We start from the raw sequence: 24200 nt of genomic DNA on the forward strand, positions 1-24200 counted from the left end.
TGCATTAATGAATCGAGTTATGTTCGTTTCTAGTCATTAGTTGCTTATTTTCTGCAGTGATTTCAGTGTTTTCTTTTACTTTTACGTACCTCATCATTACCACATACTTATTCATATTTCCAGTTCTATCGTTGCGAACGTCCGGCCAAATCTAAACGAACAATCTCACCAGCAACAACAGCAACAACAACAACAACAGCAACAGCAGCAGCAGTGGCGCCCTCCAAAACAAGGCGCAGAGCGGTTGTTCCACTATATGGAAGCATCAGATGGTTCTGATCCTGACGATCAACAACATTACACAACCAGTCGACTTCAACCTATGATGCAGACCATCAGCCAGGATTTTCATAAGGCGGGAGGTAATAAAATAAATGTCAATAAGGTGGCAATCATGGTTGGACATAGACATAGAATTATAAGCTTTGAGTTTGATTTGAAACGATTGTCGAATTTCATATAGAATAATTCTGTTGAAACAGTAAGTAGTTTACGTTGTAACAACTAGTACCTACTTACAGAAGAAATTTATTCTTATTGATACAGTCGATGAACCACAGTATTATACTAGACTGGGTTAATATCAATCTATTAATAATGAAGTGTGAAATATGGTATAGCTAGTAGGAGTATAATAAATAGATTGCATGACTAGTGCAATCGAACGTGCTGAGAAAGAGACATGGTGCGATTTGAAACAGTTTATCTTGTCGATTATTCACAATACCAACATAAGTTTTGTTACTGAAATTTAAAATTTAATTTATTTTTTAGGTATGCAATGGATGACATCGAAGTACAACAATAACAACTACAACAGCGGCGCGTACGGTATATCTCCCGGTAAACGACAGCGTAACAATAGTGAAAATAAAGTCGGCAACAAAGAAAATATAAACGATGCCACGTTTACAACGATTTTAATTGGAGCTTCTACAATAACACAGCCGTTCTATGAACCTCCAGATAAAATCACAAAAATCGCAACTACCCCTATATTTAAAACTGGTGATGAAAACGATCGATCACCTGTTAAATCTCCAGAGGTGTTGAATTTGAAAATCAATCGCGAAGATGAAACTATGATTCAGGATGAAGTGGAAAGTGATTTAGTTGCAGATGAAGAAAGCCGCCAAGAAATAAGTTCGAATAAGTTAGAAAAAACTGACAATAAGAGAAGTCGAAAACAAAAGCAGCCTTGCAAAGTTGCCCATAAAGTAACACTAACTTCAATTCGAGACGAATTCTTAACAAAACATATTTCTAGAAAATCTTTAGTTTGTACTTTGTGTCCAAAGAGTGATTATGCTTATCATACCAAATTGTCACTGGAGATTCATATGAGTTTAAGGCATAGTAGTGCAATCATTCCATGCTCGTATTGTTTGAAGGAATTTGATTACGATCATCTAATTAAATCACATAAGAGGAATTGCAAAGACCTACATAGTGCTAAAACAAATAACAGTGCCTCAGTTACAAGACCAAAAACCACAATAGACCAGAATGTACCTGATTTCTGATTAAATTTTGCATTTTTATTAAATATATACGAGTCTTTTCCTATATATATTTATTTTAGTCAAGTGATAAATTTGCATTTTAATGCAAATAATGAAAAGAATGATTGATTATCTACGAAATCACAAATGATATCCCGTTATGTTAGCTTATATGTTAAATTAATTTGTTAAACTAATAAAATAAATTAGTTATGTTAATGAAAATGTATAGAAAAATGAATATTTATTTCAAAATTATACAATTGAATGTTGCTATGTTTCATATAAATTAATATTATCATAAAATTTTGAATTTAAAACATAACATTATGAATTATACATTTATCAATATTGTATAGTTTTGTTTGATCAAAACTATAAAATTTTGATTACAGCATATATTTAAGTAGATATAATTTTCTTTATGGAGTGTACATTAAATGTAGCAATATTATCAATAAAATATGAACAGAATTAAATCTTATAGTCAATTATTTATGTAGTGATAATTTACGTGAGTTTCAATTCTCATTGCATAATGTAATTTAATAAAATTTGAATATTTGTCCCTAAATTTATTTATGCATTATATAAGAAAATAATCTTATATTGGCAATGTTTTATTATTTACAATAATCTTATTTTAGTGTAGCCAATGAATGCAAATCATGAATATTTTTAAAATACTCGATCAAAAGCTTCGATTTTAAAACAAATATTTATATTACCTGAAATTCAAAATCATGTGACACTTGATGAATGCAATTATACAGATATAAATTTTCATTTGTTTTTTTTGTGCTATAAATTTTTCATATATTTTTTTTTAACTTTATTTTCAATATTGTTCGTGGAATTTTTTATTACAATAAATTCGAATAGTGTATCCAGTGAGTATACTTTCTTTTATCGATGGTTTAAAGAAAACTTCACTGAATCTGACCATTGAAGCTGATTAGTAAAATTTCTATGACTTGTTGCTATCCCTGGTTTTCTCTACCTCAGCGTCGATGATTGGACGATGATTTCGCCTTGAATACAGATTATGAACATTCGGTACGAAAAAAGCATAAAAAATTGGTATTCAGACATTTTTAATTAAAATAAATAAACCAAACATGACAGGTGCACCAGATTGTAGCGTGAATGTTGGTGAGAAGCTGAATTGTCCAGTCAGCGATTGCTAGAATCAGGTAAAACAAAATTGATCCTGTATATAATGCATGCTGAGTTCAATTCCACAGAATTTCAACCGTCTTTCAATATTGAATAGTTTAAAATTTGATGATTATATAAAATCAAATTCAATTTCAACGCCAAATAAGTTTAACGAATGCAATATTTAATGTTGAACCACAAAATTTGTAGCTGCGGGACGCACTTTACGGGGTCTCCTAAAGTTTATAATAAGTTAAAATTTGTGTAATTTGTCACATTTTCATCTAATAATTGAATATGAAGATTTAATGATGCTGCTCATATTTTATTAATAATATTGCTACAATTAGGAGGTTTTTCTTCCGTAGACTAATGTTATGGCAAGGCTGTGTTATGTAGTAGTTTTCATATAAAGTGGTACTAAAAACTGGCAATCTTATTTTTATATATATTTTGCTTTTATCTATGGTTTAAAGGTAACTTCACTTGTATGTATCTGATCATTGAGCTGATTGGTATCACTTGTTGCTATCCATGGCTTTCTCTACTTCAGCGTCGATGATTGGACATAGATTTCACCTTGAACACTGATACTGACTATTCGGTACGGAAAAAGCATAGAAAATCGGCATTCAGACATTTTTAATTAAAATAAATAAATCAAATATGACAGGTGGACCAGATTGCAGCGTGAATATTGGTGAGAAGCTGAATTGACCAGTCAGCTATTACTAGAATCAGGTAAAACAAAATTGATCCTGTATATAATGCATGCTGAGTTCAATTCCACAGAATTTAAACCGTCTTTCAATATTGAATAGTTTCAAGTTTGATGATTATTGAAAATCAAATTTAATTTCAACGCCTTTCTCTACATCAGCGTCGATGATTGGACGATGATTTTGTATTGAATACTGATACTGAACATTCGGTACAAAAAAACATAAAAAATCGGTATTCAGACTAGATTGCAGCGTGAATATTGGTGAGAAGCTGAATTGACCAGTCAGCTATTGCTAGAATCAGGTAAAACAAAATTGATCTTATGCTTCTTGATAGTGAATATGTGAAAATGTCTATCTATTTTTTGTGCGATCAGGCATATTTTACATATAAACAAGCAAGGAAGAATCTTATGATAACTGCACCATCTAGAATTCTGTTATCATAACATTCATCCTTGCTTATAGACATTCTCAAATATTCACTAACAAGAAACAAGAATAAGATAACGGTATTTTATAAGGCAGAATTGCCCCCTATATCTACTTAAATATATGCTGTAATTAAAATTTTATCTCGTCGCATCCAATTTATTCATATACATATTCATTTAACAACAACTTGGCTCATATAAGTTCGTATAAGTTAACGTTTTCTGATAAAGGGGTTCTCAAGACCCTTATTCACATCTACGCGTAGAATAGCGCTTCTATTGGTTATAACTCGAGTACCACTCGATTAGTACTAATCGAGTACCTGGGGCGCATGGCATCGTGCCTTAAGGCAAATTGCTGGAACTTCCCGTACAAAAACTTATTTTTTTTTTTTTTAAATTAACATTTTTGAAAAAATTTTAATTTGAAAAAATTAGATTTAGGAGAAACTATAAATTTTTGACAAAAATTTCCTTTTTTTGAAAAAAAATGTTTTCTTTATTTTGAAATATTTTGGTATTTCTGAATTTTTTTTCAAGGCAATCGTACTGCTTTAACTTGCATAGAGACGAAATATTGAAACGCGTTTTGTTTAGAAACCCCTGAAACGTAAAGATATATAAAAGTTTTCATTTTCGATTTTTTTGCGATTAGGGGGCGTCCATTAATCACGTTTTTAGGGGGAGGGGGGGTTAACAAAAAATCACAAAAAAATATGTGGAGAGGGAGGGGTATACCTAGATAAATAAGGGGTATAGTAAAAGATCACGTGTTATTACTTTTTAACTAATTTTTTAAAAAAATTCAAACATTTTCAAAAACAAAATCAAAAATTTTACAGTTTTATCACGTAACCAAAAATACACGTGATGTTTGGTAGGGGAGGGGGGGGCGGCAATTTTGAATATCATCATGTATTATCAAGGGGGAGGGGGGGGTTCAAAAATCATTAAAAATTTGCTCACGTGATTAATGGACGCCCCCTTACTATAACTTCCCGTACGAGAAGTTAATAATCCTTTTTTTTTTACAGATTTGTAACTTTTAACTTCAACTAATTTAATTTAAAATTCTTTCATTACAAATAAAGCGATCAAAATACCATATGTAAACTTATTTAACAGATATAAGGTTGTCAAATATCTCCCTTCCGCCTTTTTGTATTATAAACCAAGAGCAAAAAGCGGAAGGGAGATATTTGACAACCTAATATAATGTTTTGCTAAAGTTAGTTTTGATATATGAAAAATGTCAGGTTTTCGCGAGCCAATGAAATTTGATTAAAAAATAAACAAATTTTTTCAACAGCGTTTGGTTGATATCAATTGTTTTGATTTGGGTATAAATTGTTTACTCGTGTGCATTCCAAAGCAAACGCTTATCTTGATTTTGTTTTTCTTTTTTATTTCGCATTCGGTGTGTTCATTTTGATTGGTTTAAAATTTGCTCATAACGCGTAGTGCCCTCCGCCGGGTGCCGTCAAAATTGTTGTGGAACAACGTGTTTTAGCTGAAGGAATAACTAACCTCAAAAGTAGTGGTTAAACTCGACTTCTGTCTTCAAAATTTCAGGTTGAAGATTTTCGACTGCAAATAATTCTGGTTTTAAGTAATGTAACATAATGGCCCCGAATGGTACTCTGAAACGTAAAGGAAGCAAGGATGTACCGAAACGATATGATGAAGACGTCGCTAGCATTTCGAAAACTAATGGACTTGAGGTAAATAGCGATTTTGATTGCAATTTTATATCTCTTGATGTATGCTAAATATGTTTATTTTCTAATTAATATATGAACCTTTGGTGCTATTATTTCCATAATTTTGTTTTACTCTGACAGCTTTAAGGTCTGTTCTTCACGAAAATGTTTGATGCACCAAAATGTCTTAAATTTCTGTCAGATGCATCAAAATGAGTTACACACGTTTTTACCACCTAGGAATAAAACAATTACTTTATAATTTTCCACTTTGATTTAATGACAAGTACTCTATCATTTAGTATCGACAAAATATGATAGGTCATCAATTATGTACTTAGCGATAGTGTTGTCTTAACATTTTTGTATTAGAAACATTGATTAATCATTTTAAATATTATTACATATTTGTTGAAGAAACTTAAATTTTATTGTTCTTATATTGAATTTGAGGTTGTCGAAATATTAGTGATAAATGAAAATGTTATAAGACTTTAACCATGTTATATTTTCCCTCAGTTGATAGATCAAATCCAATATTAAGATTAAAATTAGGAATTTCTCGATTTCTAATATGTGGTTTATTTTTCAGAATGGATTGGAGCTCACGGACATGGTGATAGTGGACAGTTCAGGTTCTGAAGAATCTGATAATGCAGATTCTGAGTGCAGCACTGAATTCATGGATGGGGAAGAAAGTGACGATGACGTGGAAGGCGAGAACACAGAGGACGAAGGTGATACTGACGACGATCATTTTGATGAAGGTCAGCTTGATGCCGAAGAATACTCAGCCGACGAGGACTTAGATCATCAGTGTGATGGCAACGAGGATTTCGAAGACTGTGGGGATGAAATGGAGGAGGGACCAGAATATGATGATTCTGACTTATCTAGTGCAATGGACCCTGCTACAGATGACTCGAAAAATATTGATGACAATTCTGATGAGAGTGAGGTTTCAGTTGATATACCAAAGTCGAAAGACTATCAGAAAATAAAAAAATTAGCTAGGTCTAAACTCATTGACACAGTTAGTACCAATAGTGATGGAAAAAGTGTGGTGTCTAAAGATGAATATAAACATGATTCGTCGGATGAAGAGGTAATACAAAGCGTTGTAAATCAATATTGATGTGTATTTTTTTTTTTTTTTTTTTGTAAACTTGTTTGATAAATATAATTTTATAAATTATGAAACATGTATGTTTTGTATTTTATCACCCATTAACTGCATAATACTCATAATTTAGTTAAAAAATTGCTTTAATAATAATTATAATCTAGGACATTAGAAATACTGTTGGCAATATACCGATGAACTGGTATAATGAATACTCACATTTGGGCTATGACTGGGATGGCAAAAAAATTCCAAAACCAGAGGGTATGCAAAACTCAGATCAAATCGATGCATTTTTGGCCAGGATGGAAGACCCAGATTTCTGGAGAACTGTTAAAGATCCACAGACTGGTCAAGATGTTGTGCTTAGTGAAAATGATATAAAATTGATTCAAAGAATTCAGGCCCAGAGAATACCTGATAGTACATATGAAGAATTTGGCGTAAGTTGGCAACATATGTTTTTAATATGTCCAGTAAATATAATTTTTATATTTTTACAATTTATCTTTTAGCCATGGATTGATTGGTTTACATCTGAGGTTATGAAGACACCTATTCGCAGTTTTCCTGAACACAAGAGGTCATTTCTGCCTAGCAAATCGGAAAAAGATAAAGTGAGTTAGTTATCTATGTATACAGATACTTTATTTAAATTTGGATTTAATAATAAAATCGATTTCATAACTTTTTGGCGATAATTTTATAATAATCTTGCTGAATTAACTGACATATTTATCTTCAGATAAAATCTGAATGCAATATCATTATTAATTATAAAACATACTGAATAAAAAGAACAAACATGATCATATGTACACAAATTTATATTTTATTTAGATTAAATATAAAATTGTGCAATTAATTATCATTGTTCAACTATTTTTATATTTATATTATTTTTATATTTAAACACAAGATACATTTTATTGGAGATCAGTGGTTTAAGAAACATTGCTGTTTCCAAATATGTTAATCAAAATAGCAACTTCTGTTCACTGATATAATTTGAAGTCATTAAAATGAAAACATTTAAACATGGATTACTATAATATATGCACAATTTTAATTTTGTAAATTACCTAATGTTTTTATGTGACTAGGTATCAAAAATGGTTCATGCCTTGAAGATGGGTTGGCTTAAAACAAAAGCTGAGCGTGATCAGGAACGTGCAAAGAAAGATCCCCAATTTTATATGCTTTGGTCTGCTGATGATCAGCCTGAACATATGCGTAGAATTCATAAACACATTGCGGCGCCGAAAAGACACTTGCCAGGTTAATATATGACTATAACTGATAATGATTGTTTTGGAATATATTCAAAACTTATATTTATTCATAGGTCATGCTGAAAGTTACAACCCACCTCCAGAATATCTATTTGACAAGAAAGAATTGAAGCAATGGAATAAACAAAAGGATACACCATGGAAGCGTAAACTACATTTTGTACCTGAAAAATATAATTCACTACGCGAAGTACCATCATATTCAAGATACATTAAGGAACGTTTCTTACGTTGTCTTGACCTTTACTTATGTCCCAGAGCTATAAAAATGAGAGTTAGTAAATTTTATACATACATACATTTATATATATATATATATATATATATATATATATATATTTGTAGTTAAAATTGATTGTAATGGACGACACAGTCATTACATTTATTTCACTATGTGAGAAGATTGCTTTAAGGAAGTATTCTAGTCTAGAAGCCCGAATTTTATGAAATTTTTGAAAGCCTTGGAAAAAGGCAAATATTATTTCTATTATCCATGTCATTAATTAATGTTTTAAGAATAAATATATTCTTGACCGACTTGGCTAACTTTAACATATCAGATTTTTTTTTTAACCATTGGACTAGAATACACCATTTAATTTCAGTAAGTTGAGCAATTTTTATTTTGTTTTCACTACAGTTCTTCTAATGAAGTATTTATGTTGAAGTAGTAGTAATAGTATTTTAAAATACTAAAACTTGTTAAATTAAGTGCTTCAAGAAAAAAGTTGAGAAGTACATTTTGAACTATTGATTCTACAGATACATTGTTCGTGTCATAATTATATTGTTTGAATAATATATTTTTCATGTTTTTTGAGTTTGCTTTTGAAATATGAGAAATATGGCATTTTCTCACAATATATTTTTGAGCTGCCATGTCTTACTCCAAATTAAACTGCCTAATATTAGGCCATAGTCTTAATTGTTTATTTTCATAGATACTTTTTTTAGTTGAGCTTAGTAAAGAAATATAATAGAACTTTTACTTGATATTTTGACAATTTATAATATCATCATGTTGGTCTACAGTTGACTATTGAACCGGAAGCTTTGGTACCACAACTACCAAGTCCTAAAGATTTGCAGCCATTCCCTACTGTACAAAGTCTCGTCTATAAGGGACATAAAGACATGATAAGGTGCATGACAATAGATTGTCTTGGACAATATCTGGCTACAGGGTCTGATGACATGACAGTAAAAGGTGTGATTTTTTTTTATTAGCATGTACTGATGCATTTAATTTTATTGGTCGTTTTGTGTGTGAAAAAAAATACAATTGAAGATATAATAGATGCAAATGAAAATATTATTTCAATTAGATTTAATCTGTTTAGATTTTAATAACTTTTATGAAAATAATTGAGTTTGTTAATGTAAAGCCATTCTATTTAAGTTTAATAGAATCACTATTTAGCATTGGAAACTAATTTATATGAAATAAAGTACTTAATATTTTCTTATATTGTAGTTTGGGAAGTTTGCACCGGCCGTTGCTTGCGCACAATATCATGTACGGGGACAATACGTAGTATTGCTTGGAGTCCAGTTCCAGCTTTAAGCATTTTGGCTGTAGCTGCGGATCGTAAAGTGTTATTAATTAATCCTAGGGTTGGTGACCAATTAGTTGTTAAGAAAACTGATGACTTACTGGAAACCCCACCTGCACCATCCGATATTATAAGTATGTAGACCAAGAATGTTGTAAGCAATATTTTTGTGTATTCAATATTTGTCAATATATGCCATTTTATTTATTTATTTTTATGCTTGTTTGTTATTTTAGTACCTGAAAGAGTAAAGACTGCAGTACAATGGGATCAAGCTAGTAGTGATGAATGGTACAATGGTATAAGAGTTGTCTTAAATCATTTTAAAGAAGTTAAACAGGTAAATTATTCAGAATAGAGACATAAAGTAGTAGTCATTTAATCAATTAGGTAAATAGATAATTTGCTTGTTTAGGTAACTTGGCATGGCAGAGGGGATTATTTTGCTACAGTTATGCCAGAAGGTCAAAATAGGTCTGTAATTATACATCAGCTGTCTAAAAGGAGGTCACAGTTACCATTCAGCAAAAGTAAAGGTCTGGTGCAGTGTGTTCTATTTCATCCTATTAGGCCATTTTTCTTTGTTGCTGTAAGTACCTACTTCATATTTTATTTTTTTATTGATATTATATCATTTAATTATACTTCTAACATTTATTTTTTACATAATATGATAGACACAACGTAATGTTCGTATATATGACTTGGTGAAACAAGAATTAGTCAAAAAGTTGTTGAGTAACTCCAGATGGATATCTTGTATGGCTGTTCACCCTGCGGGCGATAATTTATTAGTTGGCACATATGATAGAAAAATGTTGTGGTAAGACAATCAGCATCTTTACATATTTTTTACCTCTTAGATATCTAAAATAATCGTATCACTAAACTGCTAAACAATTCAAAGATATTTTAAATTCTATTGTGAAGATGTTAATATTGGTACAAATACATTTATGTATATTTAAAATTTTCACAGGTTTGACTTGGATCTGTCAACAAAACCTTACCAAACATTACGATTGCATGGAACTGCAGTTCGAGGTGTAGCTTTTCATAAGCGGTATCCATTGTTTGCATCCGGTTCTGATGATAGAAGTTTGATCATATCTCATGGGATGGTATACAAGTAAGTGTAAATACATTATTTTTCTATGTGCATTTTAATGTTGTATTAGTATTAATGGTATTTGAGGATTGCTACCTGCTCAAAATTTATTGAGTTGAATTTTGTTCAATGGTTTTTTCAATAATTTTTTGGCTCCATAAGTTGTAAATGGTAGAAATTGAAATGGCTTATTTATAAAGTTTGCTTTTTACTAATATTCTTTGCATGTATGCAGCTAATATTCTAATCATGATGTAATTATCAAAAAAATTATTAACAAATACTAATAGCATGATAAGAAAACATTTATACTTTCATTGCAAAGTGAATGAAACTAAGTTTTTCGCTCATGATTGCAGCATACTTGTGATAATCCTTGCACTTGTTAATGCGTGGTCATCTTTACACCACAAGAGTACTTTTCCTTTGTACAGCTGCATGTTAACAGTTTCGGAAGGTGTGCTACTGGCATAACACTCTGCAAAGGACTACTTTGAATATCCGTCAGCCCCATGTAATTTCACCATTTTATTTGTTTTATCATTTTGTTATGCCCCTATGTATTATTTCACAATTTGTAAATGAATTAATAAACTTCAAGGATGGAAAGACTGATACTAATAAATTAAAAATGGTTTAAAATATCAAATATGTTTTTTACCATAATTTGTGTAGTGTGTAACATTTTAGTGTAGAATAACAAGATAGCAATACACACAAATAATGATTGGCTTGATAATAATGAAGGATTGACACAAGTTTTAAAAAAATCTTGGTCTATTTAACCTTATAGATATTCAAGCATTTTCTGATTCAGACCCATGTAAATGAGGCTTCTTGGTTGTAGCTTCTAGTAGTAAATAGTAAACATTAGGATTTCGAAGAACTTGGTTTGCATATATTGTTTTCTTTACTTCATATGTATTTATTTGTGCGCAACTTTAAGCTGCTTATAGAATTTGGTTATCGTTTTGTCTCTTCTATGAATATAATTTTTCATATTTCTTGCAGTGATCTGTTACAAAATCCGCTGATTGTACCAGTAAAAAGATTACAGTATCATGAATCATTTAATGATTTTGGTATTTTTGAAGTAATGTTCCATCCTCAGCAGCCTTGGTTATTTTCGACGGGAGCCGACGCGACAGTGAGACTTTACACATAATATTGTCTAAATTATTTTATAGAAATGAAAATCATGATTTGATAAGTATTCCATATGATAGATGAAATTATTTTTCAACTGGTTTTATATTTTAGTAAAAGATGTTTGACGTTAATGTTATAATATATATTTTGTTAAATACATCAACCAAGAATATTTAATATATTAGTTTTATTACTTATTAGTTACAGGTAGTAAGGGTCACGTTAAAACTATTGACAAAGGAGACTACAATGAAATTTGAAATATATGATCATCGCGAAGTGGTTAGGGTGCTTGTTTCACACACACACACACACACACGCACACACATATACATATACATACATATATATATATATATAAATATATATATATATATATATATATATATATATATATACTGGATTTTTCAATAAATTAATATGTTCCTCACAGAACAATTAATCCAATGAATAATTTTTTTTGTAGATGTTTAATTACGTTGTTCCTGTACTAGATGCGTTTCATCATCAGGTTCTTCTGTCGAAAATCATTTTTTATGAAATTACAATATTGATGATTACAGAATATTGAAGATCTATGTACCTTTTCTTAAAAAAAAAGTACGTAGAAAAATATTGGTTGTTAAATATTATCGTTTTACAATTATACTAAAACTATTAAAATTATAGTTAACTAACCATTATCATTCAAATCGAATTTCAGACTTGGTTCGATTTGAGTAATCATGAATTTAAGCATCATTATTTTATTAACAAAATTTCGGTGTTTTGGTGTTTGGTTTCGGTGTTTGTTATTATTTTAATGAAAGAAAATGTTTTAACTTTAAGTTTTGTTCTACCTGCTATGATTTACTGAATGATGACACTTATCGAGTGTTCGAACGTTTAAATAAAAAAGTGTAAATAACATAATAGTTAAATAACATATGCTTATTAATGTTTAATAAAATATTTAACGAATTCATTGACAGAAAATGTTATTCGACTAGACGTGTCAAAATGTCAAAAGGCATTAAGCGGTTGTTGAAATTAATCTCATGAAGAAAATGTGTATATTATGCAAGAAATTAATAATTTTATTTGGTTATTATTAAATTATATTGTATGTTGAAATTTTAGTCGCTCATTTTTATTTGTTTAACAAAAGTAATTTGTAGCATAACTCACATAATGATATATAGAAACTTTGTTAGGATTAGTAATAGTGATAGGATTAAAATTTTTTTGATTAAATTTTTAATTTACTTTTGAAAAGTCATCGTTTTTATATATTTCTGTTGAACCATTAAGTAATATGTATCATACTGATTATGGAGAAACAAATATTATAATTATTTTATAATATATTTTTGTATTTTTGTTACTTTTATTAGATATTTTAAATTAATTGTTTACTACTGTGATATTTTATTAAATTTCAATTAGTCTGGTCAATTTAGGATTATAATCAATTAATTTAACTCAGCTAAAATTATGACCGATAATCGAGTTTAATTGATATTAGCGATTAAATGATATGCCAAGTATTGACTTTAAGAATAAAATGATATAAAATATACGTTGTAATAGTTACTATTTAAACGCACTTAATTATGATTAGTAAGATGATATTATTTGCCTTATTTATTATGATCGACTTATATATTTCAGCCTAGAGACTTAGGAATAGCAATATTCAATCCTACGCTTTTAAATTAATAAACATGATTTTTAACGTTATATCAATCTCGCAATGAGATACGTTCTTATTTTTCAAACTGTTTAGGCATTTCACTGTTTTTATACCAAATTCAGAAAAATTAGATATATTTTGTTAATTTTAGAAATTTATATTAGATTTTTTGATTGAAAGGTAGGGTTTTAATAGGAATTGAACAGGAAATAAAGTCACTTTCAACTTACAATTAGTTAATGTAATTAAATTAAATTAGGTGCCAACAGATAATAATTGTTCTATTGATAGTTTGGTATTGATAATTCAATCACTTCAAATGTAGTCAAAAAATGTGCTTTGCTCAATTCTTGCTCATATTTTTACCAAGTAATTGCAATTATTTATGATTGAGCGTTGCATCGAAAAATGTAACGCCCGATCTTTAAACTCAAATAAAATATATTATCATCATATTCGATATAAATAAATCTGTGTCATAGCCATTATCATTTTAATTTTCTAAAAAGAAACTCCTTTTTCCTCAGAAAAATATTTATTTAATTTATTTATTTCATTTTTGTTTTGCAGATATGAGATGGCCTTCATCAAGAGCTATTGAACTAAAATTATTCTAAATTTTAGTTATCAAAAATTAAATTGACAGTCTTTATAAGTATTCACAAACATTTCACAAATGTTAACATTTATAGTTCGGGTGTTTTCATATATAATTTTTAGTGAATGTACAATTTGATTTTTAATGAGTGGCAAATTTTGAAAGATTTTTCGTTACACGTATCCTGAAGGAAACATCCCATATTCCGCAGAAATGTAGATTCAAATAAAAATTAAATTATCAATTATTTGTTTGTAAAAAAAATTATTCTACGTTTCGGGGATACGGAATGGCTCTTTCTTCAGAAACAATGAAGCTAAATTTTTCTAAATTAGGCGCTCGTGAAAAATTCAAATTGACAGTCTTTATACGTATTCACAAATGCAAATATTAGTAGCTCGAGTTTTTTTTATTATTTGATTTTTGGCTTTCGATTTACATCATTTGGCCATTAAACCTATTTTAATTTATTTTCACATAGAATTTTTAATGAACGTACAGTTTGATTTTCATTGAGTGTCTAATTTAGACAAATTTCTAGTCTCATAGTTTCTGAGAAAGAAAACGTCCCATGTCCCCGAAACGTAATAAGGAATAAATGAAAAAAAAAACTATTTAATAATTTTATTTTAGAAAAAAAAATCAAATCATATATTTGTTTAGTCAAAGCGAACTGTTACATTTATAATTTTAGTTGCAATTTAATGGTATGCTACTAAAATGCAGTTGAGTATCCATCCACGTGCGCATGTGGATGTGCACCAGCGCTGGTGCACACTTCAATAACTGGCTTATGATAAAATAATAATATATAATATACAAACACACACACACACACACACACACATATATATATATATATATATATATATATAACTACAATTATAATTTTGTCTTTCAGTACGGAATAAAAGTGCTGCAATGCACCGGCGCAAGGAGGCCTGTCACAAATTCCTCGATGATTTCCAATTCAGCCAGCAATGACAATAGACCATAGATAGCTTCACAATAAATCTCGATTTCTTATCAGTCATTCAATTGGATAGCGATCGAGCGATTGTCTTCGGCAGTGATTTTGTAAAATTGCGTAATTATGTGATAACTGTGTGTAAGGTCAACAAAAGCAATATTCCAGTCTATTATACGAAATATAAGATTTATGCAGTTGATCGATTTTATACTTTTACATTGATTTTAGTCGTCTGATGCCATTCATCAAAGTTGTGACAAAGTGCAGCATTGTTTGGTATGTATTTTATAATATTTGTTTATTTAGAAGCCAAATAATTCATAAATTAGCACATGTTAACCATTTCGATTCGTTACGAAAATTATTTTAATGAATTCTTACCAGCATTCTTTTATTATTAATTTTACACATATAATATTATTTAATATATATAACAATTATTGTAGGTTTTCGTATGTAAGTTTTGCATAATATTAGATGCATAAAAATTAATCGAATTTGATATTAGATGCATAAAAATTAATCGAATTTGATCATAAAAAAACTTAACAAATTCAGCATTTCGTATCGCACGTGTACGTATTTCGGATGATAATTTGTTTACAGATGCCAAAATAATGAATTTGTTTCTGCAATTTAATTATAAAATATAATTTCGATCAAAATAATGAACATTTTCCAGCAATTTTACATCGATTGTATATTACGTTATTAATCAACATTGAATAAATTTACGTTAGAATATATTGTTGCATAATAATTTTTATTAATAATATAAAATAAGTCCGTAGGAACTTATTGAGTTTGCTCGATATAATATAATTTAATCAATGATTTAGGATTTGCTTGATAACATTTTATAGTGGCCTATTGAATCCTATTGAATTAATAATTAGTTACAATATATTCTACGGACTTATTGAGTGTTATTATTTATTTGCATGATCTCATTTTAAAGGAAAACAAAATTATTACGATTGAAGCGTTATTGAAATGAGGTATCTTCAAACTAATAATATATTTATCCAGTGCCGAATTTAAATTTTTGCCGCCCTATTATTGATAAATTTATATTGATGTTTATAAAAATGCATAAATAATTTGAAAAAAAATTTTTTTCAGAAAAACTATAAATTTATTGATTTTCAAAAATTAAATATTCATTATTTTTTTTAATTTTCATAGATATAAATTAATTAAACTCTTTTAATAGATATATTTCACTTAAATTTTCAAAATTGTAATATACAAAATTTTAATTTGATACATAATGCATAAATCATATTTCTTGAAATACAAAATGTTATTAAGAAGAATTAGTTGCCCCTATTGTAGTTTCACTACTGTATTGACCTCGAATTTTATAATAATACTGAATTAATATGCTCATCAAATTTTGATCTGACAATAAATATTGGACTTTGCATTCACCAATAATTTATATTAAATGGAGAAATAATTATTTCATTCCATATAATGATTTAAATTTATTTCCAGGTTTGCAACACCTGCAATATTTTATTTACTTCAAGTACATATTCTAGAATTCGAGTCTTCTATAGAATGGCACGATTTTTCAGTTATATAAGATCAAAACATCGTACATTTATAACCAGTTAACTCTGATTGACGAATAAACTCGCTATGAAGAAATGGCAGAATTTTATGTGTTGTCATGCCATTTAAAACAACTATTAGCTATTTAATTGTAATTTTTGGTATAAAAATAAATAAAACGTGTTCTGAAATTTTAATATATTTAAAATATTTTGAGGCCGATGTAAAATAAATAGTTGTAAGTGGCATTTTACCTCTAAATCAACATTTTACCTTACTTATGGTAACACAAAACGTCCGTATAGCTTAACGAGAGTGCCAGTTTTTTTTATTTCTTTTATTAATAATAATCAGAACATAATTACATTCAACAAGTTATGTAGTTTTACATTATTTAAATATAATCATAGATAGCAGTTACACCAGTGGGTAATTACTATTGGATATAAATTCCTGGATTAATTTGATCCAGATCATTTGATAGGTCATATTTTTTTTTAATTCTTCTAAATTCTGGTTTAACCCCTTAACTTACAATGGCGAGCAGAGACAGCGTACGATGGCTAGGCCAAACATAAATATAACAGGCATAGCCTGCGTACGATAATCGGCCCAGAAGCAAGTATTACAAAATATTTATTTATACAAAACTAATTTATTTTTATTTTTGTGATAAACCGTGTGAGAAAATAGTCACAAACTCTACTACTTTGGCCCGATATTTTCGATTCTAAATCGTAAGTTAAGAGGTTAAGAACATCGGAGCAACGACTGAATTAGGGTGATTTTCTAGTTTATGATGGTGATTGGTGCATCTTGCTCTTAAAAAGCCTTCAATATATAGTACTTTTAGATAATCGTGAAAAGTTTTATTGAGTGTCACAGTTAACAAGCTAAAATATTCAGTGACTCAGAATTCACCGACAACAATTTTTTGACTATTCAAGTTGTGAATGTTTAAATATAATATTACTCGGTTGACCTCATTGGGCTAAAAACATAAAACAAATGTGCTGTTTTATTGTTTTCTACACTGAACAGATGGTCTATCATGTATAAATTAATTACTCTTTAAAGAACACATATTTTAAAGGTTGAATATTTTTTCGTAAACATTTTTGAGGTTTAGTTGAAAATATATTTTATACGCGTATATTTTGTTCTTATTTATTCAAATTATTCAGATTTAATCTAGAAATTAACTTATATAGAATTGAACCTAGGGGTAAATTTACGTGCTACAGTTAGTGGCGCGCCCCTATGGAGTGCGAAAACAAGTAAAATTGATGTAATTTATAAAAGATGGAAGAAACGCGATTTTATGATTGTTTCTGGATCTATATAACGAAAATTCATTAAAATTTGTAATTAAAGCATTAATCGCCTAGTCAGTCATATGCGTTTTACGAAGAAGTTTTACATGAGCCATCTTTGACGCATGTCTGACATACGCGGTTTGGTAGGAGAAAAAGTTTTAATTTAGGACTTTGTCAGTCATATACAGTGATGCGAACCTTACAATTTTAACTGTAAATCTACATTTTTTTGGAAATGATCTCGGTTTTGAATTTCGAAGCGAGTTTTTGAGGATTTTTGGATCCCCCTCCCTCTTAGTGGTACATGGTGATATTCAAAATTACCTCCCCTCCCCCACCAAACATCACGTGTATTTTTAGTTACGTGAAAAAGCTGTGAAATTTTTGATTTTTTTTTTGAAAATATTTTTTTTTTTTAAATAAATCGATACGATGAAAAAATCTATATCGAGCCATGATTAATAGTATTGTAATCGGTTTTTGGGATGAATAGAAGAAAACTGCTATACATTATTAACTTCCCGTAGGGTAAGTTATTGTGATGGGCCGAAAATCGAAATTGAAAATTTTTACATTTCTCGACGTTTCGAAGGTTTCTGAACATTTTGGCATACCTCAGAAAAAATGGATGTGTGTGTATGTATGTATGGATACAAATTTCCGTGATACAAAAGTCACGTTTTCGGGCGCACGGATCAACCGATTTGAACGGCTCAAAAAACATTCAATTCCTATAGATAGGGAGATGTGCTGATTAGTTTTTGGCAAAGGCAGGTCCAGCAGTTACGGAGATAAAGAGCAAAGAGTGCAGAAAATCGAAATGGAGTTTTTGAGAGAACGGAGCATCCGATTTGAATGATCTAAAAACATTCAATTAGTAATGATTGGGAGAAGTGTTAATTAGTTTTTGGCGAAAGCAGGCCTAACCAATTCGAAAATACGAAGCTATGTGTAAAAGATGGCAGTTTTTGCGAGAACTAAGCATCCGATTTTAATGATTCAAAGAACTTTCTGCTTGTCTTAACAAAATAATTGATTTTGGAAAATAAAATTTTTTGTCTCAACTTTTTTTTTTTCAAAAAAAAGTTTTTGTATATCAAAAATAATTCAGATTTTATTTTTAATTCTGACTATACCTCTAATATACTTTAAACAAATAATTTCAACTTTGCAATTCAGTTTATATAATTCTTATAAGTATTAGACAATGTTTCAATATTTATTTATAATAATCTATTTGAAAACATTCAAAATTCCTTGAACATTTCGTTACGGAACGGGAAGTTCCAGCATTTTGCACGATGCCATACACCCCACTAGTGTTTTTCCAGGAATCTTGTTAATTTTTTTTTGTATAAAGTTTTCTCGATACGTTTTGAACTAAATTATCTAATAAAGGTACCATGACCCATGTGTATATTTTCTTGATATCGTGGCAATTAATATGTTAATTTAATTAATATACACATACACATACATTTCGGGACAATGTATTCAATATGCAATAAATAATTTTAATTTTAATTAAGCTTGTTTAGGGTCTATAAATAGAAATATTGACTATAGTATTATCAATAAATTATTTTAGACTATTCAAATTTGTAATCAATACCTAATTGATTAATAATTAATGTGTGCACTTGAGTAATTTGTACCAAACATTTTTCAGCAGAAGACAATCGAAGTGAGTTTTCCGTTACGTTCGAATATCCTGTATCGCAACGCATCGCATCGCATCGCATCGTCGTGGATCGTCCGTGTGGGCCAGTAGGCGCTCTGCATCCGCATTTTCCGTATTTTCCGTATTTTCCGAAGTTCCTAACCGAGTTACGCCCCTGGCTGCTATCAGTGGAGCCTCCTAAGCCTCGTTTTCCGCAGAGTGTACCTCTGGCCGGGAAGCGCCATGTTTTCCCATCGCACTGCTCAAGCGTCGTTCGGAGCCGTCGTATCGTATGCTCTTCGAACACATACACAGAGAGACTAGTGAAAATCGCGTCGAAATGGGTGGCACTTCTGCTAAATAATATAGATTCGTTTATAAAAAAAAAATTGAAAAAAAATATCCAAAAAATTCGCAACACCGCCGAGAAAGCCAAAGCATGCAGTAGGAAAGTCGCAAGTGCGAGGAAAACGTCGAGGCGCGTAAACACCCGCTACTTAAAACATAAATAGTGTCAGTGCATACATATGAATCGATAGCGTTACTGAGCATTTTTTTATATATTATTTTCTATGTATTTGGAATCCTAATATACGCACGCACGCACGTACGTGCTGCATATTTATGTTGGAAATATTTGAACTACGCGGCGGTATGAGTGTGGTGTATTTAGGATAATATTATCCCAGTATTAGTGTATTAGTGAATTTAGTGTGTGTTTTTTCAGTTTGGCACAGCTGGGTTTCGGTGTTTCGTACATTAAACAATTTTAATAGTTTTCCGATGTGCTCACTCCGAGCACTTTTTTTATAATGTTTGTGTACTATGGATACGAGTGTAAATATTTGAATTGAAAAAATTGCATCGAACATGTTTTCGGGTTACTTTTAATACATGTCGGTGCGTTGGATTCGAAGTGAACCTTTTGGAAGGAATCGCACACGAGTTATAGGTATGTGACATTCAATGATAACGTTTATATGATGTATTGATAACGTTTATTCAACAATCGGCTACATGAGCCAGATACACCTTCGACACGCTATGTGTGTGGGCGCTTTAATTTTCTAATCTTGATGTGGGCACACTTGCAGATCAATGTATTTTACTTTACCTCTAGAGATAAACTTCAAACAATTCGAAATCTAGCAGACCTGTCGTTAAGAAAATTTAACAAATCAATACATTTAAACACAATCAACATTATTAACAATTCACGCTGGGCGCTTTAATTTTCTAATCTTGATGTGGGCACACTTGCAGATCAATGTATTTTACTTTACCTCTAGAGATAAACTTCAAACAATTCGAAATCTAGCAGACCTGTCGTTAAGAAAACTCAACAAATCAATACATTTAAACACTATCAACATTAAACAATTCAACATTTAATAGTTAATTCTTACGAAAAACATATCTGTGACCGTATTTTTTTGACTACATATCCACTGGAGACTGGGTTCGGTTGTGTCATGTTACGGTAGTAACAGCCAAGTTGTCATAACAGCTAAACTATACTGATTTTGAGATAGGGTCCAAAGAAGTATGTTTGTTCGAATAAATTTGTGCTTTTAAAAAGCCAAAAGTAAATTTTTGGTTCGATTTCTCTTAATAATAACTGTTACTTGTATACAGACATAACTATGTTTGTTATTTTAATTACAAGCAATTAGTTTTACTTTGTGACATGTATTTCTTGTTCTTTTTGTGAAATTTAACAAGATAAAATATCTAACTTAACTAAAACAAAATACGATGAAGAAAAAGAAAGAAAAATTCTATACAAAAAAAAAAAACAAAAAATTTCACAAAGATTTCTCGTTTAAAAAATTTAGCTTTGTTATATATTGTTATATTATATTCATAAGATTTGTTTAAATGATTATGTTGTTTCGTTACATATTTCTGAAAATAAGTCCTTATAAACCATTTAGGTATTCATACCTATTTTTATGCCTTTCACAACCATTCCCCGGGTGTAAACGGTTGTGACTCTCACCCTTTTCTTATACGATTTGAATTTATGACTAATCAATCTATCGTACGTAAGCACAGTATCTTAGTATTTCCTCTTAGCCAAATGTTCAAATTACTATTTAATTTACCTTTTTCTCATCTAACTGGTAAATAAACACTATTATTCCTGATCAAAAGAAGTGGCACAACCGTACCCAGTTTTCCCTACTTATTTGAAACTTTTATTTTTTACTCATACAAAAATATATAAATAATGACCACGTTTAATTAATAAATGCAAAATAATTTATAATTCTACGTTTCATTTATCAACTCCTTCAATATGTAATTGAATAATGCACAAATATCTATTATGATCCATCAATTCTTTATTATAATTCTAAATTTCAAATGTCAAGATTGGAACGTTTACGGAAATAAGTATCCAAAAAGAAATTTGTCAAACTTCCGCAATGCGGGAAAAATATTTTCAGAAGTGTGTATCACGCGGAAATATTTTAGTCGTATCTAATTGTAAGGATAATTGAAAAACGGGTAAAATCAAAATAAGTTTTTAATTATTTTTTTTCAAATTAATCAATTGAATTCTATCAGTTGTAAGATATATTGTCATAGAGGTGTACATAAAGAATTTTAGTAATTCAATGGAGCTAAAAATGATTTGTTGGTTTAGATTTTAGATAATTTTTTTTCGAGGTTTCCATCACAATAATGCAATTCAACATTGTTTCAAGCAAAAAATAATAATTTTTACATTGTAAACCTATCATAGATAAGGTATAAATTTAGTATTGGCTACAAATGAAAAATTCAAGAACTGTGCCTTTTGTTCAATATCGATGTGCCTTAAAAATACATCTCTTATTATATAATCCTATACTTTGTAATCAATCTATATTAACTATCTGATAAACACACGTTTCGCGTTCATCAGCAGTAAATTTTCTAAAATTTGCAAAGGGGGCAAGAATCTCCAATATATATTGTTATATATTATTTACAACATTTATTAAAATACAGAGTTCATGGGATTACTTAAATACTGCATTTGTTAATTAAATATCACTCAATAAGTCCGTACGATTATTTATATTTGGATATTGAAATTTTGAATAATTCGTAGTTGAAATGCGAACTTTACTATTTCCATAATCTGCATAACATAAATTAATACTAAAAAATACTAAAGTCCGCATTTGAAGTACGAATTATTCTAAATTTTAATATCCAAATATAAATAACCTTACGAACCTTTTGATTGATGTATTATGTTATTTATAATACTTAGCACATAATAAATTGATCCAAATATATCGGTATAACAATTGCTTTTATATCTAAAAAAAAATCCACTATTTAATACTATTTAATATTGGGAAATATTTGTGCAACCCTGCATATTTTTATTACCTAACTGCAATCAATGTATAATTCCTCATGCTCAAACTTATTTGCAAATATGTATACAATACCAGAATCTACTGCACTCACCACTTTTGTATATATGTTACATAATATTATGAAACTCAAGGTCTGAATAAACTGTCTAACTTGGATACATTATAAGCCTATAATGTTTATTTTGTGACCTATTACTAACCAAATATCGTTGAATTGAAAAAGAATTAATATTTTACTTGAATTATTATTCTAAACCTGCAATCATATGCAATCATAAGGCTATTATACTAATTTTTATTGCAATAACTAGTTATGCTGATCAACATTAGAATGAAATGAAGTAAAACATTTGTTTAATGCACTTAATTAAAATGCACATTTCATTACAGTTTACTTTAGCAGAAATCGTTTACCAACTATATTGACCAACCGTTTATTTTCACGTAATTGCACTACAAAGTTTGATTTTCATATAAAATCTTTATAAAAACGCTTTTTCATTAATTTTTGTTTTATTTTTTATTGGCCTCGCTTACTTACAGCATTAGCCATACCTTCAACTTCTTTTTTACATTTTATCCTATCTTTAATAAATCATTTACTATCTTTTTATCATATTATATACTGTCTATATATATCCTATACTATCCAATTTTCTTTACAAACTGATTTCTTCATTCTTCTTTTGTTTCTATTCTTGCTTTTTATTCTAATTTCTAAGTCTATTCTATCTCAAACCAACAATTCAAATTCTACTTAATTTCAATGTAAAAAATCAAATGACAATTCTATGTCAGTGCAAGTCCCTGTCCTGTATGTCGGTCATACTACTGACTGAGCCACTATAAAACAAGTTGTATAATAACTTAAAAGGTCTTACAGTGACATGTCGGTTATTATTACTCGTGTTTGACCAACATAAAATTATCACAAATTGTTGGCAATATTGAAAAAGATAATTTGACCATAGCTATATCTATTATACAAAATAGTATATTAGAGACTTTCTACAATAAACTGAAAAAACAATATATTTAGATTACTTACATTAAAACATTTAGATGTGCATAATGTACTTATCACGTGCAATTTTTATATTCATCTAATTTTTAAAATTTTTTTTATTTACATATATTTACAAATGTTCAGTCAAGTACTTCTAGCAAATTTGATAAATAATGACATGTTAGAAAGAATAACTCAGTAGTTGTCATTCCATTCTCTATAAATAATATTAACAATATTTCATAATTGAATGCCATAGCAGTCATAGCACCAAATTGGCTTATGTAATGATTTGCATAGAAG

General features: G+C 29.3%; 2 protein-coding genes across 4 annotated transcripts; both read left to right on the plus strand.

Annotated features, from left to right (window-relative positions):
* The first annotated feature begins 214 nt into the window (after positions 1 to 214).
* On the plus strand, positions 215 to 1650 carry LOC113378248. Of its 2 annotated transcripts, none has more exons than XM_026618776.1 (2): positions 215 to 362; positions 775 to 1650. In XM_026618776.1, the coding sequence occupies exons 1-2, from the start codon at positions 257 to 259 to the stop codon at positions 1521 to 1523; spliced, it is 855 nt and encodes a 284-aa protein (XP_026474561.1). In that variant the 5' UTR covers positions 215 to 256; the 3' UTR covers positions 1524 to 1650. The 2 variants fall into 2 exon arrangements, with proteins under 2 accessions (XP_026474561.1, XP_026474562.1); XM_026618777.1 differs by lacking the exon at positions 215 to 362 and adding an exon at positions 625 to 685.
* Positions 1651 to 5203: 3553 nt separating this feature from the next.
* Positions 5204 to 11905, plus strand: LOC113377850 (ribosome biogenesis protein BOP1 homolog). 2 transcript variants are annotated; one of them, XM_026618288.1, is made up of 14 exons: positions 5204 to 5537; positions 6109 to 6621; positions 6804 to 7082; positions 7155 to 7256; positions 7743 to 7917; positions 7985 to 8205; positions 8964 to 9138; positions 9406 to 9618; positions 9721 to 9824; positions 9900 to 10073; positions 10162 to 10307; positions 10464 to 10613; positions 10952 to 11106; positions 11604 to 11736. In XM_026618288.1, exons 1-13 carry the CDS (start codon positions 5439 to 5441, stop codon positions 11064 to 11066), a joined length of 2466 nt encoding a protein of 821 aa, XP_026474073.1. In that variant the 5' UTR covers positions 5204 to 5438; the 3' UTR covers positions 11067 to 11106; positions 11604 to 11736. The 2 variants fall into 2 exon arrangements, with proteins under 2 accessions (XP_026474073.1, XP_026474072.1); XM_026618287.1 differs by lacking the exon at positions 10952 to 11106 and having other exon boundaries at positions 5209 to 5537; positions 11604 to 11905.
* The last annotated feature ends 12295 nt before the right edge of the window (positions 11906 to 24200 follow it).

This window comes from Ctenocephalides felis, unplaced genomic scaffold (assembly GCF_003426905.1).
Source record: "Ctenocephalides felis isolate EL2017-DRISC unplaced genomic scaffold, ASM342690v1 CF-g0.4_SCAFFOLD_01886, whole genome shotgun sequence".
In the NCBI taxonomy this organism is placed as follows: domain Eukaryota; kingdom Metazoa; phylum Arthropoda; class Insecta; order Siphonaptera; family Pulicidae; genus Ctenocephalides; species Ctenocephalides felis.

What these genes read in the sequence shown, in the direction of transcription:
- LOC113378248 (XM_026618776.1), top strand. Translation starts at nt 257, where the DNA reads ATGGAAGCATCAGATGGTTCTGATCCTGACGATCAACAACATTACACA. An exon ending in GGATTTTCATAAGGCGGGAG is followed by an intron (nt 363 to 774) that starts GTAATAAAATAA and finishes TTTATTTTTTAG; the next exon opens with GTATGCAATGGATGACATCG.
- LOC113377850 (XM_026618287.1), top strand. Translation starts at nt 5,439, where the DNA reads ATGGCCCCGAATGGTACTCTGAAACGTAAAGGAAGCAAGGATGTACCG. An exon ending in GCCGAAAAGACACTTGCCAG is followed by an intron (nt 7,918 to 7,984) that starts GTTAATATATGA and finishes ATTTATTCATAG; the next exon opens with GTCATGCTGAAAGTTACAAC. An exon ending in ATTTTAAAGAAGTTAAACAG is followed by an intron (nt 9,825 to 9,899) that starts GTAAATTATTCA and finishes TTGCTTGTTTAG; the next exon opens with GTAACTTGGCATGGCAGAGG.